Consider the following 27,404-nt stretch of genomic DNA (forward strand, 5'->3'; position numbering starts at 1 on the left):
TAATGTGCGATACAGCTGGCACCTGACCAGGTAATGTGCGATACAGCCGGCACCTGACCAGGTAATGTGCGCTACGGCCGGCACCTGACCGGGTAATGTGCGATACGGCCGGCACCTGACCGGGTAATGTGCGATACGGCCGGCACCTGACCGGGTAATGTGCGATACGGCCGGCACCTGACCGGGTAATGTGCGCTACGGCCGGCACCTGACCGGGTAATGTGCGATACGGCCGGCACCTGACGGGGTAATGTGCGATACGGCCGGCACCTGACGGGGTAATGTGCGATACGGCCGGCACCTGACGGGGTAATGTGCGATACGGCCGGCACCTGACGGGGTAATGTGCGATACGGCCGGCACCTGACGGGGTAATGTGCGATACGGCCGGCACCTGACCGGGTAATGTGCGATACGGCCGGCACCTGACCGGGTAATGTGCGATACGGCCGGCACCTGACCGGGTAATGTGCGATACGGCCGGCACCTGACCGGGTAATGTGCGATACGGCCGGCACCTGACCGGGTAATGTGCGATACGGCCGGCACCTGACCGGGTAATGTGCGATACGGCCGGCACCTGACCGGGTAATGTGCGATACGGCCGGCACCTGACCGGGTAATGTGCGATACGGCCGGCACCTGATGGGGTAATGTGGGACGCACACAAAATTGATCTGTGCACTCGGGTGTTCTAGTCGTCATGTGAACACGGGCTATTAAACGACTGCTGTACAGCTTGTGTATAGCCGACTGACAGCATCAAAGGGGTTTTCCCACGAACAAAGTTGATTTTAACCAATAGATCTTGGAATAATAATTTCCACAATTGTATATGTTTAATAAAAATGTTCCTGTGCTGAGATAATCTTATAAATGTGTCCCTGCTGTGTCATGGCTGAGTCTGACCGTACAGGGACATGATCTGATCATATCACAGCTTCTGGCCAGGGGAGGGAGAAATAGTATACAGACATTACAGCATCGGGGGATCGCAGCGGATTCTTACTGTGATGTAAATATTTCACTGCCTGTTTTAAGCAATATTTTACCTCGAAGCATCAACTGTGATCCCCGGTGTAATGTCTGTATCCTCTCTTTTGCTTCCTCCTCTGCCCAGGAGATGTGGTATGATCAGACAATGTCCCTGTACAAATAGAGAACCGTGTACACTACTAAGGAAGGTGCCGTAGTAGGATCCCACACCATGAAGTAGTAATAATAAACTAGGCACTCAACTTACAGATGAATTTTTTAACTTTTAATGTAGTCAAGGCAAAACATTTCGGCCGCATTTTGGCCTTTAGCAATTACAAACTATACAGGAGTGTCAGGGATTCGTGGGAATCCTGTGGATTTTTAGTGAGGCACGTCTTGGGATGGTCACTTTCATAAGGGTATGGGACGTTAAAAGAGGAAAAACCCCAATGGTAAACAAGCCAGGGGACCTGAATGTGTGCACGTGCCTGGAGAAAGACGCAGCGTCCACTGCTTGTCAGATATGATCAGCTTGTTTACCATTGGGGTTTTCCTCTTTAAAGGGAACCTGTCACCCCCAAAATCGACATTGAGCTGCGGCCACCAGCATCAGGGGCTTATCTACAGCATTCTGGAATGCTGTAGATAAGCCCCCGATGTATCCTGAAAGATGAGAAAAAGAGCTTAGGTTATACTCACCAGGGGGGCAGTCCGATCCGATGGGCATCGCGGTTCGGGGCATCCCATCTTCTTACGATGACGTCCTCTTCTTGTTTTCACGCTGTGGCTCCGGCGCAGGCGTACTTTGTCTGCCCTGTTGATTATCTCAGCACAGGAACATTTTATATAAATGCATCCAATTCTAGAAATTGTTTCAAGATCTATTAATTAAAATGTAATTTGTGGGAAAATTCTTTTAACTGCTGTGGTCAGCAGTTGTACATGCAACTTAAAGGGGTTGTCCAGACCAAATCAAGTGTGTGCTGCAAGATTTCTGAGCTGGGACCAGAGGGTATGTATGTGTTACACTTGTATGGAATGAGGCTATGCTCACTGGACCACTTTGATGCTAAACTAGGCGCAGCCTCACTCCCTACAAGCGTACGGAGTGAGACTGCTGCCCGCTATACAGCTTCTGTATGGGATTATGTATAACACATACATACCCTTCGGTCCTGGGATCAGAAACCGGCGACTCCCCACAGCGCACAAGGCATTCACTAGACGGGATTCACAAGTCTGCGGTCACACAGAGTGACCGCAGACTTGTTTATTTGGACCAGATAACCCCTTTAAGAGGTATGTACACATATACAGGTGTATCTCACAAAATTAGAATATCATCAAAAAGTTAATTTATTTCAGTTCTTCTATACAAAAAGTGCAACTCGTATATTGTACAGAGTCATTACAGAGTGATCTATTCCAAGTGTTTATTTCTGTTACAGTAATGTTGATGATTATGTTTTACTGCCCATGAAAATCAAAAAGTCATTATCTCAGTAAATTAGAATACTTTATAACACAAGCTTAAAAAAAAAATATTTTTAAATCCAAAATGTTGGCCTACAGAAATGTATATTCAGTAAATGCACTCAATACTTGGTCAAAGCTCCTTTTGCATCAATTTCTGCATCAATACGGAGTGGCATGGAGGCGATCAGCCTGTGGCACTGCTGAGGTGTTATGGAAGCCCAGGTTGCTTTGATAGCAGCCTTCAGCTTGTCTACATTGTTGGGTCTGGCGTCTCTCATCTTCCTCTTGACAATTCCCCATAGATTCTCTATAGGGTTAAGGTCAGGCGAGTTTACTGGCCAATCAAGCACAGTGATACTGTTGTTTTTAAACCAGGTATTGGTACTTTTGGCAGTGTGGACAGGTGCCATGGAAATATGAAGTGCTCTAAAATTTCCTGGTAGACGGCTGTGCTGATTTTGGTCTTGACAAAACACAGTGGACCTACACCAGCAGATGACATGGCTCCTGAAACCATCATTGATTGTGGATACTTCACACTAGACTTTGGAAATCGAGGTCCCAGAGTCTAGAGGAACAGTAGGTGAGACAGACAATCCAAGCTGCTTGAGGTCTAGTGTGATGTTTCCACGATCAGTGATGGTTTGGGGAGCCATGTCATCTGCTGGTGTAGGTCTATTGTGTTATATCAAGACCGAAGTCAGCGCAGCCGTCTACCAGGAAATTTTAGAGCACTTTATGCTTCCCTCTGCCGACAAGCTTTTTGGAGATGGAAATTTTATTCTCCAGCAGGACTTGGCACCTGTCCACACTGCCAAAAGTACCAATACTTGGTTTAAAAGCAACAGTATCACTGTGCTTGATTGTGATTGGCCAGCAAATTTGCCTGACCTTAACCCCATAGATAATCTATGGGGTATTGTCAGGAGGAAGATGAGACACCAGACCCAACAATGCAGACGAGCTGAAGGCTGCTGTCAAAGCAACCTGGGCTTCCATAACACCTCAGCAGTGCCACAGGCTGATCGCCTCCATACCACGCCACATTGATGCAGTAATTGATGTCAAAGGAGCCCCAACCAAGTATTGAGTGCATTTACTGAACATACATTTCAGTAGGCCAATATTTCAAATTTTAAAATCATTTTTTCAAGCTGGTGTTATAAAGTATTCTAATTTACTGAGATAATGACTTTTGGGTTTTCATTGGCTGTAAGCCATAATCATCAATATTAACAAATAAACACTTGAAATAGATCACTCTGTTTGTAATGGCTCTATATAATATATGCGTTTCACTTTTTGTATTGAAGAACTTAAATTAACTTTTTGATATTCTAATTTTGTGAGATGCACCTGTATGTAGGCAGGAATCACTTAAAACTTGCACACACAGAACATATCAGGAAAACTCAATCGGTTAAGATAGACTCAAAGGGGCTTTTTGTTTTGGAAAACCCCTATTCCCCGACTGCAGAGTTTTTTGGTTTTTTTTAACTGTTCTTTTCATACCCTCCCTGGGTCCAGCGCTGTGTTTCTGACACTGTCCTGAGTGTCTGATACTGTCAGCAGCACTGATGTCACTTCAACAGTCATAGAATAATAGAATGTTAGAGTTGGAAGGGACCTCCAGGGACATCATGTCCAACCCCTTGCTCAATGCAGGATTCACTAAACCATCTCAGACAGATGTCTGTCCAGCCTCTGTTTGAAGACTTCCATTGAAAAAGAACTCACCGCCTCGTGTAGCCTGTTCCACTCATTGTTCACCCTCACTGTCAAAAAGTTTTTTCTAATATCTAATCTGTATCTTCTCCCTTTCAGTTTCATTCCATTGCGTCTCCTATTTCTATGTGCGAATGAAAATGTTGATCCCTCTACACTGTGACATCCCTTCAGACATTTGTAGACAGTTAAAGGGAACCTGTCACCCCCAAAATCGAAGGTGAGCTAAGCCCACCAGTATCAGGGGCTTATCTACAGCATTCTGAAATGTTGTAGATAAGCCCCCAATGTATCCTGAAAGATGAGAAAAAGAGGTTAGATTATACTCACCTGGGGGGCGGTCCGATCCGATGGGCGTCCCGTTCCAGTGCAAAGTACTGCAGTGCGCAGGCCCCGGGCCTCTCTGACATTTCTGGGCGCCTGCACACTGCCCTCCACAGGGCAGACAAAGTATGCCTGTGCCGGAGCCGTAGTGTGGACAAGAAGAGGACGTCATCGTAAGAAGATGGGAGGCGCTGGACCGGACCGTGACACCCATCAGACCAGACCGCAGTGGGGACCGCTCCTGGGTGAGTATAAGCTAACCTCTTTTTCTCATCTTTCAGGATACATCGGGGGCTTATCTACAGCATTCCAGAATGCTGTAGATAAGCCCCTGATGCTGGTGGGCTTAGCTCACCTTCGATTTTGGGGGTGACAGGTTCCCTTTAAGTCTCCTCTTAGCCTTCTTTTTTTGAAAGCTAGACATTTCCATATTGTTTAACTGTTACTTGTAGGACATGCTTTGCAGTCCGCTTACCATCCTGGTAGCTTCTCTCTGAACTTGCTCCAGTTTTTCAATGTCAATTTTAAAATGTGCCCAGAACAAGACACAGTATTCCAGATGAGGCCTGACCAAGGAGGAGTAGAGGGGGATAATCACTTCATGTGATCTAGACTCTATGCTTTTCTTAATACATCCTAGAACTGTGTTTTCCTTTTTTTCTGCTGCATCACACTGTTGACTTATGTGCAGTGTGTGATCTATTAGTATACCCGTCTTTTTCACACGTGCAGTTGCTTAGTTCTACTCCTCCCATTCTATAGATGTAATTTGAAGTTAATATTTACTATATCTACCACATTTCCCTGATCCACCCAGTCAGTGATTCCATCAAAGAAGGAAATTAGATTAGCCTGGCATGACTTGTTTGCTACAAACCCATCCTGGTTCTGGTTAATTACTGTATTCATATCCAAATACTTACATATGTTAAATACTGTTTAATAATTTGTTCAAAGATCTTTCCTGGTATAGAAGTAAGGCTCACTGGCCTGTAATTTTCTGGCTCGTATTCTTTCCTTTTTTGAAGATAGGGACAACATTTGCCCTTCTCCAGTCTTCTGGGACTTCTCCTGTTTTCCAGGATTTTTCAAAGATTCTGGCTAGTGGTTCTGCAATTTCCTCTGCTACCTCTTTCAGTACCCTAGGATGTAATTCATCTGGATCAGGAGATTTAAATTAACTGTTTCCTCACCATCTCTCTGTTTATAGATAGTGTGAATTATTTTATACCTTCGATGGCAATGTGAAGATAAGGTGATGCTACATTTGCTTTCTTAGAGAATACAGATGCAAAATTGGAATTTAAAAGTTCGGCCTTCTCAACATAATTTTTGACCACTTATTGCAGCCAGTATTTGGCTGCAATACTGGTCAATCACTGAGCTCAGTCACGCTGCTCAAGTTAGGCTACTTTCACACTAGCGTCGGGCTCAGCCCGTCGCTGTGCGTCGGGCCGAGGTTACCGACGCTAGCGTTCTCTGCGCCGCACAACGGGGGCTGCGGATGCATTTTTCCAGCGCATCCGCTGCCCCATTGGGAGGTGGGGGCGGAGTTCCGGCCGCGCATGCGCGGTCGGAAAAAGCGGTCCGTCGGCGGCAAAAAACGTTACATGTAGCGTTTTTTTGTGCCGACAGTCCGCCACAACACGGCGCAACCGTCGCACGATGGTTGCGACGTGTGTCAATCCGTCGCAATACGTCGCATAATGTTAGTCTATGGTGAAAAAATGCATCCTGCAAGCACTTTTGCAGGATGCGTTTTTTCAGCAAAACGACGCATTGTGACGGATTGCAGTTAACGCTAGTGTGAAAGTAGCCTTAACTGCACAATGTGCTCAGAGCTACTGAGCTCACTGATTGGCTGCAGCGCTTTTGACATGATAGCAGTGCTGAAAACAGTAATAGAAACCTGGAGCAGCAGTGGAGACTCTATGCTGGATCTGGTCAGGGAACAGGAAACTGGGAAAACCCCTTTAACTTATAAGAATTGATCTTTGGTGCCTATGGCCAGGAATCTTTGGTAGGCCAGTCTGATGCTTCATATGCCGTTATAGCAGGACACAGGCTACCCTCACACATCCCTCATATGCCCATTATTAGCAATTTGTCTAGATAATGGCCAGTTCCTTTACTTATTAGGGTATGATGTAACAGTCCTAACGAACACTTCATACATGATGTTTTCTTTGCTGCATGTTTTTTTTTCTGCAATTTGTTGCAGCATGGTCCCCAAATTCAGTATTTATAAGCCCTATTCACATCTTTTTATTTACATTTGTAATCAGGACTCCGTTAGGGTACTGTCACACTCTGCAACTTTCCAATGATCACGACCAGCGATACGACCTGGCTGTGATCGTTGGAAAGTCGTTGTGTGGTCGCTGGGGAGCTGTCACACAGACCGCTCTCCAGCGACCAACGATGCCGAAGTCCCGGGTAACCAGGGTAAACATCGGGTTACTAAGCGCAGGGCCGCGCTTAGTAACCCCATGTTTACCGTGGTTACTAGCGTAAAAGTAAAAAAAAAAAAACAGTACATACTCACATTCCGGTGTCCGCCAGGTCCCTTGCCGTCTGCTTCCCGCTCTGACTGAGTGCCGCCGTAAAGTGAAAGCAGATCACAGCGGTGACGTCACCGCTGTGCTCTGCTCTTACTTTCCGGCCGGCAGTCAGTCAGAGCGGGAAGCAGACGGCAAGGGACCTGACGGACACCGGAATGTGAGTATGTACGGTTTGGTTTTTTTTACTTTTACGCTGGTAACCACGGTAAACATCGGGTTACTAAGCGCGGCCCTGCGCTTAGTAACCCGATGTTTACCCTGGTTACAAGCGAACGCATGGCTGGATCGCTGTCACACACAACGATCCAGCGATGACAGCGGGAGATCCAGCGACGAAATAAAGTTTGAAACGATCTGCTACGACGTACGATTCTCAGCAGGGTCCCTGATCGCTGCTGCGTGTCAGACACAGCGATATCGTATGGATATCGCTGGAACGTCACGGATCGTACCGTCGTAGCGACAAAAGTGCCACTGTGTGACAGTACCCTTAGTCTGAGGCCCAGAGAGTGTTCTTTTGTTTTGTCTGGCCTTTATACATCAGTAGGCTAGAAACTGTATGCCATACTGTACATTTTTTGTTAGCCTGCCTATAGGTGATACGCCATTGTATGGTATTATCTCTTAGTGGGTTATTCCTATGTTTGCCTTTCATGGCTGAGGTGGGAATAAGATCACATTCACACGTTCAGTGTTTGGCCAGTATTTTACATCAGTATTTCTAAGCCAAAACCAGGAGTGGAACAATTAGAGGAAAAGTATAACAGAAACACGTCACCACTTCTGTATTTATCACCCACTCCTGGTTTTGGCTTACAAATACTGATGTAAAATACTGAACATGTGAACATGACCTAACTGCTTGTAGGTCCCGGCCACCAGAGGTGGCGCTGCAAAAGCAACGCAGCTGAGCTGTTTGTATAAGGGCACGTGCCCACGATCGGGAATAGCTGTGGTTTGGATGCAGCGCACTTGCCCTGGGTTCATAACGTTGCATTGTACAGTACAAGCACAGTGGATGGGACTTATAGAAGTCCCATGCCCAATTTGCATCTATTTTATGGTGCGTAAACTCGCACGCGGTGCGGGTTTGAGCCGCAGCATGTCCATTTCTGTTGTGGACACACTAGTCTCCGCAACAGAAATTTCCACGTTAGATATGTATTGCATGTGGTAAATCTGCACTGTTCAGTGAACCCATGCGGATTTACCTGTGTGATTAGAACGCAGCACTTTGGACGCAGTGAAGATATGCTGTATCCAAAGAGCTGCTACTTCATGATCATGGGAACGTAGCCGAACTCGTAGAGAGATAAATGGAAATTACGGAAACTGCACAAAAAAATGAGCTACACTGGTTGTCGAACTCGGGAGTCACAATAATGGCATAGTTCACTTTGCCACACGGTTTCCATAACTCACATTCATTTCTATAGCCGTTACGCAAACAGCTTTCTTCAGCTGCGATCAATGGTTTTTTGGTTTTTTTTGTAACTTGGTCGCCAGGACTTAGAAGCCACGAAGGCTAGAGATGGGTATAACCCTTTTAAATGTACATGTTATGACCTGTTACGGTAAATGCATGCCATTCTAGCGTATGACTTGGTCATGTTATCTTTGTGTGATAAATATTTCTGGAGATTTCTGCAGTATTTAAACTAAATGTGAACAAAAAAAGGTGTGTATTTTTTTTTGATTGTTTTTTTAAATCCCACGGATATCCTTGTACAGAACTGATATCAAGACCAGAGGATGTTTGGATCCCTAGTTGTAAACAAAGATGTAACATTATTACATTTGCACTATGTGTTTTAAAAATGCACACTTGTAGGGGAATTTTTAACCCCTTAATCCCACATGATGTACAGATCTGTCATGAACACCTGCCACTTTGTGCTCCATGATGGATGTGTACATCCTCCTAATCACAAGGTGCAGCGCCAGTACCAGTGCGATCTGTCCAATCTATTTGATTTTAAATAAAGATTTTTGTATGTATCTGTATAGAGTTAACCCCATGTATGTAACTGTAATTTGTAACAGCAGAACATAAGGAGTTTGACAGAAGGAGAGAACTCACTCTGTCGTCCCATGGTACTTTCGATCGATCGCCTGCAGCATGATGGCATTCCGATGAGTTATGATGACAATCTGAGATTCACAATGGCCTTTATGTCTGCCCTACACTATATCCTATCAGATCGTACTGGAGGCTGAATGAAAAAATAAAAATATTATGCCTCCTGGAATGCGACCATGAAGAATAAACTGATTGTCCTAAAGGAACACATGGGTCTTTAGGGGGTTAAAACTCCATATTCATGGAAAAATATAAAAACATACGGTTCTTTTATTTTTTTTATTTTTTAATTTTGGTTATATAACAACTATAACATACTCTATTGTCTTTTTGTAGCAGTCTGAATTTCTTTGTATTCTAATAGACACTGCTCTGTGTATGGAGGGCGGTGGCTGTAACCGCACCCCGGCACTGACTGACAGCAGCTCATCATTAGGGCCGGCCACCACACTCTATACACAGAGGAGTGACTGAACCGTGCCTGTGCCACCCCCATGACTGATTGACAAACGCGGTCTGTGGGGGGGTTAAAAGTAATTTCCTGCGGGCGCCACATGGTGTCAGAACACTATTAACTTGCAGATAGTGATGAGCGAAAGTGCTTGGATAACGTCTTATCTGAGCATGCTCGGGTGTTATCTGACTATCTGAGAGTGCTCGTGTATTATGTTCGAGTCCCTGGGCTTCATGATTTGTGGCTGTTATGTCTGAACACGTGGGGATTCCGTAACAAACAGGTAACCCCCATATGTGTTCAGTCTGGTGGCGCAGTGGCTAGCACAGCAGCCTTGCAGCGCTGGAGTCCTGGGTTCAAACCCCACCAAGGACAACATCTGCAAGGAGTTTGTATGTTCTCTCCGTGTTTGCGTGGGTTTCCTCCGGGTTCTCCGGTTTCCTCCCACATTCCAAAGACATACTGATAGGGAATTTAGATTGTGAGCCTCAATGGGGACAGCAATGATAATGTGTGCAACCTGTAAAGCGCTGCGGAATATGTTAGCGCTATATAAAAATAAAGATTATTTATTTATTAACAGCCACAAATCATGCAGCCGCAGAGACTGGAACATATCATATCAGCACTCCCAGATAGTCGGATAAGATTTTATCCGAGCACATTAGCTCATCACTACTTGTATATTAGCAGCTTATTTTTCACGTGACATGTTCCTTTTAAGGGGACCTGTCACACGATTAATGCTGCCGGAACCAGTGAATCTGAGACTGGTTCAGTTATTGCCACGTTTCATTCTGAAACACTGCAGCATTTCAGAGAAAAAAATATTGTCAGAAACAGGGTGACGAGAATAACTGGACCCTTCAGTGTGTCCCCACCCTGCACACTGTGTAACCTGTCAGTCATGGAGAATCTTGTGGGGACATGCCTCTGACTAGTCACCTCGTCCCCAGCAAGGTATGCTTCCAATTTACATGTTTGTAGGAACAGAGCTGTTCTCTGAACCGTGCTGTTTGCAGGTCAGCATGACTGATAGGTGCCCTTTAAAAAAAACAAAAACAACCTAAACCTTTGATAATATTTGCAAGTGTTTGAACTATGATACGACAGTACTTAGCATATGGAGTTCATACCGAATACTTATTTCTCAGAGACTGCCCCTGTTATTAAGTAGTAAAGCTGGGTTGAATATGCATATGACGCAAGTAAATATTTGCTGAGTGCATTGTCTGCTTATACTGACACTGAGCAAAAATGTTTTCCACTACTTGTACAACCGCTTCTTAAATGAAACCATGTCCCATGCAAAATAAAAACAGGATAAACGCGCCCCCGGAGCGGCACCATTCCAGTGATTTTTTTTTTTTTTTTTTTTTTTTTTATGGCATGAAAGCCGCCATCAGGGAGTTGAGCATATACTGTCTTACTTTTACATAGGGCATTGTTTCATTTAAGAAGTGCTTGTCCAATTAGTTTACTACACCCTTAACGTAAGTATCACCAGTCTCGGGCTGCCCTTTTTATTTGAGTGGGTATCCTCAGACTGGTGAATCTTATAAATAACAAAAGATGTCCAAGCGTCCCATGGAAGGACAAAATTTTCTAGCAAAATTCAGGTCCTAACTTCCAAGTTGTAGGATTCCAGAACCTCTGCTCGTTGTGCTAACCCAGCACTGCTGCATACTTTACTAAGCTGCGACGGAGTGATTACCGTTTGATAACATTTTAGTAATGTGCATGGGGTTAATGCAAAGAGCAAGAATGTTCACAGAGGGTTGTGAGATCTCGCTCTGAAAGTCGGGGTTCCACAAGCTGAACGTTCGCACCTGAATTTTGTTAAAGTTTGGTCCTTTGGGGGAACATTATGGATACTTACAAATTTTTGCTAATGAGTTTCAACTAGAAAATGAACAAGTCTGAGACTGTCTACTCTTTTCTTAAATAAAAAATCCCTGCTGACTGGTGACACTTTTTAAGGCCCCTTTAAAGGTAATGTGTCTCACCACATTTGACCCATTGACCCATCTAAACTATTAATATGGACATACAGGTTATAGACATCTGATATGAGACATACAGGGATCACTCTCCTCCGCAGTCTATAACCTGTATGTCCATATTAATAGTTTAGATGGGTTAAATGTCGTGACATATTGCCTTTGAATGACCTGCCATTAGCTTACATGGTGCCTATCAGAGGTCATTTAACAGCAAAGGATAAGGCCATGTAGATACTGCATCACAAATTTACCCATAACTGTCGAGTTTGTGTGACAGCCCATTATTTGCTGTGTTTTTGTGTGGTGCTAAATTCTGTGTGCAAAAAAATGCTGGGAAATTTCAGCTCAGAAGTCAACAGAATTGTGACTGCAGCTCTTGGCTCTAATATATTGTGTAAACCAGTACAAAATATCTTAAAGTGGACCTATAACTTCTTGTAGAAACAGTGACAGTAGATGAAATTCAGACTTTTTGAAATGTTGGTTATTAGCAAATTGGATAATTTTACCTCCGTATTAGGGTTCATCCACACGTCTGTTTTTCATGTACGAGAGCTAGCCACCATGTTTTTCAGAAATTGGCACTCGCACCATTGATAGTCTATGGGGCAGTTCACATGTCTGTGACTTTTTGCGGACCATGTGGTCCATGCAAACTCGCAGAGACATTTCCGATATTGATCCTAGTATCAGATCAAGCTCTACAATGAAAGTCTATGGGTAGTTCATTGTTTCATCAGTGAAAAATCAAAGAAACTTGGACCAAGCTTTGTTGACACTCTGATCCAGTGTTCCCCAACTCCAATCCTCGAGCCACCAACAGGTCAGGTTTTCAGGATTTCCTTAGTATGATAATTGCAGAACCTGCACAGGCAAGAAGACCATCACCTGGGCAGTACTAAGGAAATCCTGAAAACCTGGCCTGTTGGTGGCTCTGGAGGACTGGAGTTGGGGAACACTGCTGAGTCTGATCAAAATCACTGATGAAATTCTGTCTGATTTTTTTCGTGTGATAAAATCGCTGATATGTGCATGAGCCCTTACACGGGGGTTTTCTTTCACTTTCCCAGAGTGAGTGCAAAGTCTCTCTGAGAGATACCAACAAGAAAGGGTGAGGATGTAATTCTATATAGCATCTAAATGCTAGAAAGTTTTGTGCTCAGATATGGCAAGGCTTTATGATAGACTTTCAGTTTGCCAGTTTTGGTTTTGTTGAGGCGCTGGTCTGTGGAAAGTTTAGTTTGAGCATGTAAAACTGATCACATTATGGAGTAGAGGCTGCAGTGCTGAGTAAAACTTTTTTTTAATTAATTTCTCTACTTTTGTGGACATATTGCTGTGTAAGGTTACAATTTTATTTATAGTTCAACTGAGTGTTACTAGAGATTTGTCTCTAGTAGGGTGTACATCTTCTCCTGCATTATCAACACTTCTAGATCGTGGCATTCAGTGTAGGGGAGGATGATAGCTGACAGCAATGTAAGATAAGATCTGGAAGTGTTTGTAATGGTGCATAATTCAGCTCTGTTGTATCTCTACAATATAGCTGCAGAGATCAGTGAGGAGTTGAGGGAATTTTTTTTCCCCTGTATGTTGCTGTCTTCTTATCATTGGTCAGCCTCATGCAGGGGAAGAATTACAAGCCCCAGAGACAAATCACTTGTAGTGCCCAGTTGAATTTAAAGGGAATCTCCAAGAATGAGAGAAAATGGCATCCCTAATATAAATTAAACTGCATCCCATCCTTCCCATGTGACAAGCCGGGCTGAACTCTAAAGACATACAGCTATTGTCCGGTCTCGTTAGCTGTATCACACATGCCTCAGTCAGTGGCAGGCAGAATGGCTGTGATATGTGAAGAAATATATCTTCCTACAGAGGACAGTGCAGATTATCTCTAGTTTCATCCTCCTCAATGATTGGTTTTCCCGTTATCTCTGCACTGCTATAAAGCTGCCAGACCTACGGAGGATGACGATGCTGTTGGAGTTGTATCAGGGACACCATTTTACCTCATTCTTGGAGAACCCCAACTTAAATCACCTAAGCTTTAGAAGTTAATTTCTCTGCAATGGAGTGGAGAAATTTAAAAGATAAAAACTGTGTTTTACTTAGCTCTGCAGCCACCATTTCTGATGTGTCCAGTTTAACATGCTCAAACTGGTGAAAGATCCTTTTTTAAAACTTGACATAGCAAGAGAAGACAAACTAGATATACGCTGCACACAGTAGTACAAGTGCTTCTCACAAAATTAGAATATCATCAAAAGTTAATTTATTTCAGTTCAATACAAAAAGTGAAACTCGTATATTACCATATATGGAGTCGTTACAAACGAGTGATCGATTTCAAGTGTTTATTTCTGTTAATGTTGAAGATTATGGATTATAGCCAATGAAAACCCAAAAGTCAGTATCTCAGTAAATTAGAATAATTACAAAAAACACCTGCAAAGGCTTCCTAAGCTTTTAAAAAGGCCCCTTAGTCTGTTTCAGTAAGGCCTCTTTCACACGTCAGTGTCTCCGGTACGTGTAGTGACAGTTTTCTCACGTACCGGCGACACTGACACATGTAGACCCATTTAAATGAATGGGTCTATGCACATGTCTCCTTGTTTTCACGGACCGTGTGCAAAACACGGAGATATGTCCGTGTTTCTCCGGCAGCACGTACAGCAATACGTCCTGCACACGTGCACACGGAGAACAGTGTGCACTCTCCTCCGTGTGCACGTACCGCCCGCAGGAGAGACAGCGCTACAGTAAGCGCTGTCCCCCCTGTGTGGTGCTGAAGGCGGCATTCATCTCTTCTCCCCCGCGAGAGAGAAGAGATGAATGATCAATTTTTTGTTTTTTTTTGTTAAAAATAAAGTTGCTGGGACTTCCCGCCGCCCGGCCCCTTGCAGAAGAAATACTCACCCGGCTTCCGCGATGTCGCCTCTCTCCTCTCAGCGCTGGCCCCTTCTCCTGTGTGAGCAGTCATGTGGGACCGCTCATTACAGTGAGGAATATGCGCATATTCCTCACTGTAATGAGCGGTCCCACATGACCGCTCACACAGGAGAAGGGGCCAGCGCTGAGAGGAGACATCACGGGAGCCGGGTGAGTATTTCTTCTGCAACGGGCACTGGGGATGGGAGGCGGGAGGTCCCAGCAACTTTATTTTTAACAAAAAAAAATAAAAAAAATTGATCATTCATCTCTTCTCTCTCGCGGGGGAGAAGAGATGAATGCCGTCTTCAGCACCACAGCGGGGGGGGACAGCGCTTAGTGTAGCGCTGTCTCCTGCACGGTCCGTGTGGTCCTCAGGCGGCACACGGATGCCGCACGTGTGCCACACTGATGTGCCACGTGAGCACACGGATAACTCCGGTACCGATTTCTCCGGTACCGGAATTATCTGGACGTGTGAAAGAGGCCTTAGCTCCACAATCATGGGGAAGACTGCTGACTTGGCCGATGTCCAGAAGGCAGTCATTGACACACTCCGCAAGGAGGGTAAGCCACCAAAGGTCATTGCTAAAGAAGCTGGCTGTTCAGAGAGCTATAGACAAGCATATTAGTGGAAAGTTGAGTGGAAGCAAAAAGCTTGGTAGAAAAAGGTGCACAAGCAATTGGGATAACCGCAGCCTTGAAAGGATTAAGAATAGGCCATTCAAAAATTTAGGGTAGATTCACTAGGAGTGGACTGCTGCTGGAGTCATTGCTTCAAGAGCCACCACACACAGATGTATCCAGGACATGGGCTACAAGTGTCACATTCCTTGTGTCAAGCCACTCATGACCAATAGACAACGCCAGAAGCATCTTACCTGGGCCAAGAAGAAAAAGAACTGGACTGTTGCTCAGTGGTCCAAGGAGTTTTTGTATGAAAGTACATTTAGCATTTCATTTGGAAATCAAGGTCCCAGAGTCTGAAAGAAGAGTGGAGAGGCCACAATCAGTGATGGTTTGGGGAGCCATGTCATCTGCTGGTGTAGGTCCACTGTGTTTTATCAAGACCAAAGTCAGCGCAGCCGTCTACCAGGAAATTTTAGAGCACTTCATGCTTCCCTCTGCAGTCAAGCTTTTTGGAGATGGAAATTTCATTCTCCAGCAGAACTTGGCACCTGTCCACACTGCCAAAAGTACCAATACCTGGTTTAAAAACAACAGTATCACTGTGCTTGATTGGAAAGCAATCTCGCCTAACTTTAACCTATGGGGTATTGTCAAGAGGAAGATGAGACACCAGACCTAACAATGCAGACGAGCTGAAGGCTGCTGTCAAACTGACCTGGGCTTCCATAACATCTCCGCAATGCCACAGGCTGATCGCCTCCATGCCACGCCACATTGATGCAGTAATTGATGCAAAAGGAGTCCTGACCAGGTATTGAGTGCATTTACTGAACATACATTTCAGTAGGTCAACATTTCGGATTTTAAAGTCATTTTTCAACCTTGTGTTATAAAGTATTCTAATTTACTGAGATAATGACTTTTGGGCTTTCATTGGCTGTAAGCCGTAATCATCAACATTAACAGAAATAAACACTTGAAATAGATCACTCTTTTTGTAATGACTTTATATAATATGAGTTTCACTTTTTGAATTGAAGAACTGAAATAAATGAACTTTTTGATGGTTTTCTAATTTTGTGAGAAGAACCTGTATATCCTAGCACAGAATTGGGAAGGCTTGCAAATCTGTCTAAGGCCTCATTCAGACATCCATATTCTACATCCGGGTTGTTTCTCTTTTTCTCACAGATACAACACGTACCCATTATAACCTATTTTGCTATTCACATGTCCATGTTTTTCACGGACCAAGGGTTCATGCTAAACATATGCATACATGTTTTTTTTTTTCTTTCTGGTAGCACGAATGAAAAGGTTAAATACAAGTCTGTGGGTCAGTGAAAAGCGCGTACAGCACATGGATGGCATCAGTGTGCTGAACATGTTTAACATTGCAAGGTATAGGAGAGGCTTTGTCATTTATTTATCCATTCATGAAAAACACTGATGGTAAAAAAGGACACATGAATGACAATTTTTTTTATCTTGTATGTAGTTAAACATTGACGTGTGAATGAGGCCTAAAATAGTGAGCCAGTGGAGAGTCGAATTCTTACTACAGGCTCCTTCTCTCTCTTAAAGGCCAGAGCTCTTATTACCACAGTGTTTCTCAAATTACATTAAAAATAAAAATATTTTTGTGTCCATTTTCTTCATGAAGTATCCCATGTATGAAAAGTTCTAAATAGTGATGGCCGAACGTTGTCGGATAAGGTGTTATCTGAGCATGTCCGGGTGCCAACAGTCTTCGGCATGCTAGACGAATATGTTCGAGTCCTTGCAGCTGCATGTCTCGCGAGATATGCAGCCATGAGGACTTGAATATATTATTTCTGTGGTACTTGTGGGTTCAATTCTTTGTGTCATTTTACATGAGTACTCGATGCTGTGTGTGGCTGAAGAATCACTTTTGGTCTGTATTTCCTATTACGGGTACGTACCCACGATCAGATACTGGTGTGGGTTGGACGCTGTGTATTTATGCAGCGTCAAAATCGCAGCGTCCACATGTTACGGCACAGTGGATGGGATTTTAGAAATGCATCTATGTGCAACTGCGGATCTCCCACGGAAACTGACAAGTCTTTAAAGAGTGCAGAATGTCAATTTCTATTGCAATGATGTCCGCAACAGAATTGTAAAATCAGTAGAATATTTTGCATGCGGTAAGTCCACATGGTTAAGTAAACACATGCAGATCTACAGAATGCAGTGAAAATATGCTGCATCCAAAGCGCTGCCACTTCTGGATGGTGGGCACATAGCCCAAGTGTACCTAAAAGTTTACCTAGTCAGGCCCACTAATAAATATATTGTGTCCTGCAGTCACCTAGTTCCATGTACTAGGAAGGTGTACTGCACACGTATTTAGGTTTGACATCCATGAAATTGTGTAGGATAGCACCTATAAGTACTTGATTCTTTTGGCAATTGTGTTTACATTTAATATTTTATTAGATTCCTAATGCCGTTACAATGCCCTAAGCACTGCAGGGTGACGCTCTCTGATGGCAGCCTGATCATAGGGCAGTGCATACATCTTCTCATACCTTACCGTATGCTTCACCTTTGTTTCCTTTATCTATAAACCTAGCCCAGGTCACTTGTGTGTATTAAAGTATATTTCATTTGTGTCAGTCCTGTGGAATGCAAGTGAACAAATGCTCAATATATAGGAGCGCTGTCTGTTTTCATGCTCCATTATTATTGATGAGACAGATTTATTTTTTTACCTTCAGTCTTCTAATTGCAGAAAATACCACATCTTGGGTACATTCAGCTCTAATCCTTCTGAGAAGATCACCTTTATTTTTCTTATTCCTTCAGGTCAAATGAGACAACACACAAATGCTCAGTGCAACCTTGACATGTGCAAACAGTTCAGCGCACCTTCCCACATACTTGTCTTCCATCTATCTCTGCCCTCTTCTTCCTTGATTGACAGCTCCGGCTTTATGGGAGCCCTGGAGTGTTTCAAGGTAGATGAGAAAGCAAATAGTGTTTCTCCAAAATAATAATTATTATTCATTATTAATTAAATATAAGCTTTATTTACAATCGGGGCTGGCGTTTAGGAAAGGTAAAGGTGGTGGAGGGGCAGCATTTCTATTGCAATAGTTGAAACTGCTTAAGGACCTTTGATGCATCGCGGTCATGTGACCATGATATCACCAAAGGTCCTTTAACTGCTGGAGTCTAGAGGAACCAAAGAGGAGACCGGCTGGCATGTAGCGTGTTTGCAGTGTGGCTGAGGAGGTGTTTCTGCTGCTGGGTTGTTGCCCTCCTATGGCTCCCTCCATGTCTCCTGGTGTACTGGCCTGTGTCCTGGTAGCGCCTCCAGCCTCTGGACACTATGCTGACAGACACAGCAAACCCTCTTTCCACAGCTCGCATTGATGTGCCATCCTGGATGAGCTGCACTACCTGAGCCACTTGTGTGGGTTGTAGAGTCCGTCTCATGCTACCACGAGTGTGAAAGCACAACCAACATTCAAATGTGACCAAAACATCAGCCAGAAAGCATTGGTACTGAGATGTGGTCTGTGGTCCCCACCTGCAGAACCACTCCTTTATTGAGGGTGTCTTGATAATTGCCAATAATTTCCATCTGTTGTCTTTTCCATTTGCACAACAGCATGTGAAATTGATTGTCAGTCAGTGTTGCTTCCTAAGTGGACAGTTTGATTTCACAGAAGTTTGATTTACTTGGAGTTATAATTCTGTTGTTTAAGTGTTCCTGTTATTTTTTGGAGCAGTGTATATATTGGCCATTAAGGTGTAGCGATAGGGTGTTGTAGGGCAGGTGGCAGTGACACAGTCTGTATAAGGAAACGTGGGTTTTTATTTCCAGCCAAAAGGATAACAAACAGTAAAGAAACCTAAAACAACAAAGACTGGCCCTACTAGGTGCTAACTAACATACCATACCACTGACTCATGCTACCAGGGATGTATGTGGGCTTGGCTCTCCCGCCAATCGGCATTTAGCACATTTAAGCACTGTGCATTTCCTCCTCAGGAACACATCATATCAGTGCAGAGGCTGTGACCCGCAGAAGCTTTTTCTTCAGCCTTTTTATGTGTCTATAATGAGATGACCTCTCAGCTGAGCTGGCTAAGCCTCCAGTACTACCTGTACTGGAACGGGAGTGGGAGTGATGAGTCCCGTCACTAAATCCTCCTCATCACTAGAATAAAACCCGGCCTGGAATTATCATAAATAAATGGCTTAGCATCTAAGCTGCTGCACCAACCAGTACTACCTGGATTTTTATATATCTCCCAACTTCACTTTCTGGGACAGATATACACTCCATATAGTATATTCCTTATCTGCCGCCTACAAATATATATATGTTTGTTTTAGAAAGAGAGATCAGACAAGAACTGGAAGTGCACAAGAAATTTGCCAGTAAGCATGTAACATTTCTAATTGTTGCTGATATTTTGGTCGTGCCATGAGATTATGCTCTCCCCGAATGTGACGATCAATATGTTGGATCGCATGTACATCAATGCGCCAGAGTAAGTGTATTACACCTGTAAGAAAGGGGTACTGCGCTGGCACCAAGTGGCGACCAGTTATTGAACAGTGACTGGATCTTGTGTGATGGAGGACTTTGGACGAGGGCCGATCAGGCATAGTCATGGGTCATAGAAGAGTCACATTAATTCTCCACCTAGACTGCAAACAGTCATGGAGATGTCGGAGTTGGTATTTGTGACTGTGTCGGAGCAGTGTAAAACTGGTCTTAAGAGTTACACCTGTTTGTAGAAGATAAAAGGAAAGTGCCATCGCCCACATTCTTCGCGCTCCCAGTCTTGGCCAGCTGAGAGTCATGTCTTTTTACAGTGTGTATACGCTCATAATTCGGGTTTATTACCTCTACAATCAGCATGTAGGCAACCTGAAGATTTTGACAATTAACACTTTCTGCCAGCAGAGTAATTTCCTACAGGATTATTATATCTCTGAAATCACAGAAGACCTGTATAAATAGATGCTATTGTTAATAGTCATGGCAGAAGATCGTGTAACTAACCTTCAAGGTATCCAGCAATTACAGAGTAATGTCATATGGTGCCCAAGGCCAGGACAGGAGATCTATTGCAGGAATGTATGCAGTAGGCTTGTCTTTGCTGCATGTGTATGGATTATTACAAGCCCTGTCCACATGTGTCCAACAGTCACATATTCGTGACTGTTTGTGTGAAAACTGTCACCACACGTACCGGACACACCGACGTCTGAAAGAGGCCTTATATAGTGAAGTGGGCTTCACTATGACAACACGGAACTGTAAGGATGCCCCTACATGTTAGCGTAAAGTCAAACCCGAACTGGGAAAAAACCATCTCACCGCTGATCCTTAGTATCTCCGGAGCTCGGAATAAACGTTGCTGCCACCGACTATGATGACCAGAATTTAATAGAAGAAATTGAGCTCAATGGTATACAATCTGCCCCAGAATCTGTGACGTTCCCATCTATTGACTTATGATGCATGTTAAGATGGTTTAATCACATACAAATAAAGTTGAAGATTTTACACCATTGAGCTGGATTTCTTCTACTACATTCTGAAGTCAACCCCTCCAAGACTAGAGGATTAGTGTTTCTGTATGTGGGGGCCTCTTAGGGTACGTGCCCACGATCCAGGATAGCAGCGTTTTGGAGGCAGCTCACCTGCGATGCGTCCAAAACGCTGCGTTCTAGGTTACGAGCACAGTGGATGGGACTTATAGAAATCCCATTCCCACCGCGCTTCTATTTGATGCTGCGTAAACTCACCTGCGGTGTGGGTTTGAGCTGTTGTGGAGACCGTATTCTCCGCAACCAAAATTTCCACTATAAAATGTATTGGATGCGGTAAGTCCGCATTGATCAGTGATCACATGCGGATTTACCTGCGTGATTAGAGCGCAGTGTTTTGGATGCAGCGAAAATACCCTGCGTCCAAAGCGCTGCAACTTCCTGATCGTGGGCATCGGGCATGAAGAATTTAATCATGCCCAAACCTTTGTTCTCATAATGAGAGATAAGCCATTTCCAGAGTTGTGCCAGTTATTCCTCTCCCTCCATTGAAAATGCATGCATTCTCAGGCAAACAGTGGGTTAATTTGTATGCTGGTGTCAGAAGAAATAGCCGTCAGCTGAGGGAGCATTTGTCTGATGGCTGTTGAAGTTGTATGTGCGTGTTAAAAGTAGCAGCAGTTTTAGAAACATTTGATAGAGACTGACATGACATATAGAGACATGAGAACAGTTTTGATCTTTGCAGTCTGGGTACTGAGAATCACATAGATCGCTAAGAAATATGGGCAGAAGCACTTTGCTAAGCATTATTGACCTATGAGACATAAAATTAGTGTGAGGCCGGCGTCACACTTGCGAGTTCAATGTGAGAAACTTACGCATCAATACCCGGCGCGCGCCATGCAGCCGCACACTCCGGTGCCGGGTATTGATGCGAGAGACTTGCATGGCACACGTAAGTGTGACCCCGGCCTTAGACATATTCCATAGACTATATATTATGTCCTGAATGAGGGCAATTCTGTCCCCCTCTTTTAGTGATCAGGGAGTTTAACCTGCCAAACCCTCAACACTTCTGACAATTCTGCGTGATGATGTCTACAAAGTTCAGCTCCTTTCTAAGTCTTCCCCAGTCAGAACTGAAAGTTTGTGAGCACATTGCGAATGAGGTTTTGTCAATTTACCAGAAAAAATACGGGTTTTGCAATTTTGATAACTGAAGTAAATGTTAGTATACTAACAAAGGAGAAACATAGGAGTTTTATAGTAGAAAAACTTATGACAAATCTTTATTAATACAATCTCACGTATATTGGCAAACAGTTTTTTAAAAAAATACATATGATGGTAAAGGACACCAATGAGCAACATACAGCACCGTATAATTATGAACGTCCAACGAAAAGGACTAAAAATATATGAGGTAAATAACCCTATCCAATAGTGTGTCCAAACATATCCCCACAAGACCTCTAGGGGGAGGACAGCACAAGTTCTGTCCCAATGGTTAATGCATGATAATGTCCACAGTTCATAATAGCTCCGTCTCACATGCTACCATGTAAGTACAAAGTTATAACATAGGTATTAGACAGAAAGAGTAAGGGTTTCCCCTTGAGAAAGCCATGCTGTAAAGCGGCGAAACGTACGTCGGGGTGCGTCCAGTTGCGCATTACGGCATCGGTAAGGTTAACCCTTATTCTTTCTGTCTAATACCTTTTTGTCCTTTTCGTTGGACGTTCATATTTATATGTTGCTCTTTGGTGTCCTTTACCATCATATATATATGTTTTTAAAAACGGTTTGTCAATATACGTGAGATTGTATTAATAAGTTTTCTACCATAAAACTCCTATGTTTCTCCTTTGTTAGTATATTGTAATGGAGTGGTGTACAGGTAGGTAGGTGATGGCGCTTGGCTTACTGATTAATATGAGTCTGGGCATTTTTGTATTGATACATACAGGACAATGTAGAATCATTTTCTGTTTCTGCAAATTTATCGCTTGTTTTTTTTTTTTTCTTCTGACCGACAATATAACACCTAATTCTTCTTAATGAGAGGCAGGTGTAGCATTCTTGTGAGCCCTAATCCATTTGTTTGTTTTGCAGAGAGACCAGAGAGCAGCTATGGAGCTTACACCAGGACATTCAGGGGGTGTCTGTACCCGGCCTCCTTGAGCAATATGAAAAACTGCTTGAGAACATGTCTTATGACTTCCGAGCTCAGCGGCTAAACACTGAAAAACTGGAATCCGTTCTAAAAAGGTTTGTGTCCAAAAAAACAGAATCTGTATCAGGCCTCAGCATTGTAACCTGCTTTCTGTCTCCGTAACCATGGCTATAAGATTAAGTTTGCAGAGGGATCTTACAATAGGACACAGTGAGGTACAGGATGTAATATCCACAGCACAGCATGAAAACCGTACACTGGGCCACACTGCTTCTTGAGGAACACTCTACCGCTGTATTACACCTTACTGTGTTGTTTAATTGAAGTGGATTTTTTTTTCTCTTTTAATTTGAAATGAAAAATTGTGAACAAAAGAACGCGAATCGGCCATCCGTGAAGTCACTCTGGAAACTGGAGAAGTGAGGGATTATGATACCTCAAGCTGAAGTCTGCTGCATCTGTCCTGCGGGACGCACATGCTTTGGTTTATTGCAGTGATCCAGAACAATATGCGTATACTATTTCTCTTAGAACTCGCCAAATCTGAAAAATGATGATAAACGAGCAAGTGATCTTCAGGGAGGCAAATATGACAGATTTGTTAACACTGGCATGTCACACGCCAGACTTTATACAAAAAAAAAAAAAAATATATATATATATATATATATATATATATACAGTATATATTATAATATAATATTTTTTTAAATTGCACCGAAAACACCTTTTAATAAATGTGGCCAAATTTTGGACTGTACTCAAATACATAATTTACATCTACATCTCCTACAAGTAGTCATAGATTTGCACCCATATTTCTGCCGTTTTTTTGGCTTTACGTGTTATACATCTATCTAAAGGTTGATGTCCACTCCTTATCCAGGTAAACCACGCACTATTTTCCAGCGTTTGCCATGTGCTGTGTTGTATAAATTTAGCATTTAGAACACTGGTTTGATTCTTCCAATTTTTAGAGCTTGGTAGCTGCGAAAACCTGGTGTAAACTATAGTTATTATTCTACTTGGCCTTCACTTGCCACCAGAAGATATATGTTTGATTTCTTTTTTTTTTTTTGCACATAGACCGTCTCAAATGAACCAAATTTTTAAGCGGTATGCACCTTTTTAATTTGGCAAATTGCTCAAATTAGAGTAGTAGATACTTCATTGTACATAACTGTGGGCCAACGTGTGCACTACAATATAACACTTGGTACTTTTACTGATTTTTGTCATTGTGTGATGGTGTCCTATATCGTATAAATTATAAGCTTGTTCATAAATGTTGTAGGACTGAGGAGACCACAGCCCTACAGATGGCGGAGTTGGAAGAAGATTTGCAGCATCATTTAGTTAAAGTAGAAAGTCAAATTCGTGAACAGGTAAGACAGACCCAAACAAAGAATCTTGCGCCAAGTCTTGTATTTGTTTTGTGGCATCATTCACAATTATATCATTTCTAGAATACGAGACTTTTACAAGAACAATCAGAATCATAGTGAAGTACAAAAAAGGATCCGTGTTAAACAGGCCCCCACCCCCCAAGTGTTGCTGTGAATCATTGAAATGACGCCTGCATACCTGCTCCCATCGGTTCCCTGAGGGGCCAAGCGGGCTGCTGATGAGTTACCTGTCATCTAAGTCCTCTTGTGAAGCCGACGCACGAAAAGAAATTTAGTGAATTGCAGTATAAACAATCAATCAAACAATTGAAGGTTCAAGTCGAAGAGGGCTATAAAAAGTTAAATGAAAAAATGCTTTCCACTTTTTTAAAAATAAAGAAATCAAATTTGCATCCTTGGCATTGCCCCATCAAAAGCCCAACCTATCCTATTATTACTATTACTTCCTGTACCGGAGCCGTTCCAGCGATGTTGGCCCTGGAGCTTGCATGACATTGTCACGGGAGCCCTGCAGCCTAGTGGCGTAAGTTGATAGGCAGCAGGGCTCACTTGATGTAACAATCGAGTGCCAACATTGCTTGAATGGTGCCAGTATTGGAAGTGAGTATGTGTTTTATTTATTTTTTTTTAATGGGCAGCACTGAGGCTCAGTGTTTAGCACCATAGCCTTGCAGGACTAGGGTCCTGGACTCCAAACCCACCAATGACATTTGCAAGGAGTTTGTATGTTCTTCCTGTGTATGCGTGGATTTCCTCCGAGTACTCAGGTTTCCTCCCACCCTCGACAGACAAACTATTAGGGACTCAGGTTGTGAGTCCCAATGGGGTCAGTAAAGTGCTGTGGAAATTAATGGTGCTACTGTATCTAAGTAAGTAAAATAAATGAATAAGGGGGACTACTTCATTTATAGGGGTTGTCCTGGTAGTGACAACATACAGTGAACTAATGGGTGAGTTCATTGGCGTTATTTGTGTTAATGAATAAGTGGTAACACCCAGGGAATGATGACTTGGATCCGGCTGGGCACATTCTCTGCGTTTTGGATTTGCCATGCTTCCTGTAATTGGCCTGTATATAAGGCATAGCTGGGGTGTTACTGTTAGACCTGTAATTACCTGATTGATCACATGGCTTTTGTAGGTTAAGAATACAACATTGTAGTGATAAGACAGGAGTGTGCTGCTACGGTATACGGCATTGATGAACAGCTGAAATTAATGTATGTGCCATTAGTTCCTTGTATCAAAACGCTGCCCTGAAATCCTATGTATTGTCTCAGGAGGAACAGAGACTTGAAGCTACAGTTCAGGAGATGCAAAGAAGACACCAGAATGAAATATCAGACCTGCATGCCAGGGTTGCCCGGATGGCAAAGGTAGGCTTCTCCTCACAAGATACTTAATAGCGTGTATATATGAAGCAGGATACAATCCACAAAAATGCATGTGTAAATAGCATGGGACCTAAAACTTCACTTTTATTGAACTAACAAACACAACAAAGTGATGATCTCAAACCACCAAGTGACAGGAATCGCAAAGACACAAAAGGAAATAAAAGAAAAAGCTGAGTTATAATATAGTCCTATATAGGGACTTTAATGATTATTGTGTTGTATTTTACTCGTCACTTATATAGGAACTTTATTGGTTATGGTGTTGTATTTTACTCGTCACTAGGTTATATAAAGCTGCTGGCACTATGGATATAACGTTCCAGCACTAAATTGTCATAGAGTCAGAATTAGTAGACCCCCAAATGAAACGTACCACATTGTTTAGCCACAAGCAGTCATGAAAGAACAAAACAGGGAAGAGGACTTGGTGGCAGCTAGTATGTAGCCAACTCCAATTTACCGGTTATTGTATAAAAAAACCAATCTGTGCTACAAACTCACTAACCAATTTGCCACCCCTATAACCACATATTCCCAAGGCGAGTCTTTATACTGTACTCAGCATGTATATTGCAGCATAAAAATAGAGACCCCAGATCAAAAATGATGCATGATTCTTATCACACTTCAGACCCTTATCATCATGTTGGGTTCATACCCTCCCAAACAAGTTTTATCAGCATCTGGTGTATTGCTGTAAGCAGGGCATCATTTTATTCATCAAGCGGGTGCTTCACCACAAACATAGATGTGACCCGTCAAGTCAAACAGGCACCCATAACGTAAAACAGTAAATCTTTATACAATAACCGGTAAATTGGAGTTGGCTACATACTAGCTGCCACCAAGTCCTCTTCCCGGTTTTGTTCTTTCATGACTGCTTGTGGCTAAACAATGTGGTACGTTTCACTTGGGGGTCTACTAATTCTGACTCTATGACAATTTGGTGCTGGAACGTTATATCCATAGTGCCAGCAGCTTTATATAACCAAGTGACGAGTAAAATACAACACCATAATCATTAAAGTTCCTGTATAGGACTATATTGTAACTCCGCTTTTTCTTTAATTTCCTTTTGTGTCTTTGCTATTCCTGTCACTTGGTGGTTTGAGTTCATCACTTAATAGCGTGTATGTATTACATATACTGTGTATTGGTTGCTGGTGGTCCTGAACACATGATCACCAATCACGTCACCGTGCATAGACCTCTGATAAGTGGCTTTCAGACGTCCCACCTAAAGAAAGATTACTATTATGTAGCAGTTTAGTAGTTGTGGTCTTGTGCTGAACCACAAAGCTCAGCAGCTAAAAGCAGAGCGAGAATATATGTGGTAAGATCTTAGTGTTTGGATTGATTGGTCACAGAACTTCTACATAATGTTATATTTATTGTAAGCGTATCTCACAACTCAGCTGCTGCAGAACCTCTTTAAAAGGAATTAAAATCTTTATCGGTCATTGATGCAAAGTTTCATGTTATTGTGAGAACCTCATTTCGGTTAAAAACAGAAAGCGCCCTATATTCCCTCTTAAAGGGCTCAGCTGCATTTTCCCCTACAATAAGTGACCCTAAAATACTTTGGCTTCCGTTACATGGAAAATGCATCTCGCACAGTCCCAGGATACATGTAAGAGCCCTCATGTAATTGGCCGTTCTTGTGCTCCAGATTGTCACAGGAGAACATATATTGACTACCGTGCAGCTATTTCCCATGAATTTTCAGT

The 27,404-nt window shown here is 43.0% G+C and overlaps 1 protein-coding gene across 1 annotated transcript in view; it reads left to right on the forward strand.

The window, feature by feature from the left end:
* Positions 1-27,404, forward strand: part of LOC143775438 (ras and EF-hand domain-containing protein-like) — a 56,191-nt gene that overhangs the window by 984 nt on the left and 27,803 nt on the right. Inside the window, exons 2-4 of the mRNA XM_077263571.1 lie at positions 22,814-22,969; positions 24,169-24,259; positions 25,561-25,656. Coding sequence (XP_077119686.1) covers positions 22,814-22,969; positions 24,169-24,259; positions 25,561-25,656 — 343 coding nt within the window. The remainder of the gene's footprint in view (positions 1-22,813; positions 22,970-24,168; positions 24,260-25,560; positions 25,657-27,404) is intronic.

This window comes from Ranitomeya variabilis, chromosome 5 (assembly GCF_051348905.1).
Source record: "Ranitomeya variabilis isolate aRanVar5 chromosome 5, aRanVar5.hap1, whole genome shotgun sequence".
In the NCBI taxonomy this organism is placed as follows: Eukaryota; Metazoa; Chordata; class Amphibia; order Anura; family Dendrobatidae; genus Ranitomeya; species Ranitomeya variabilis.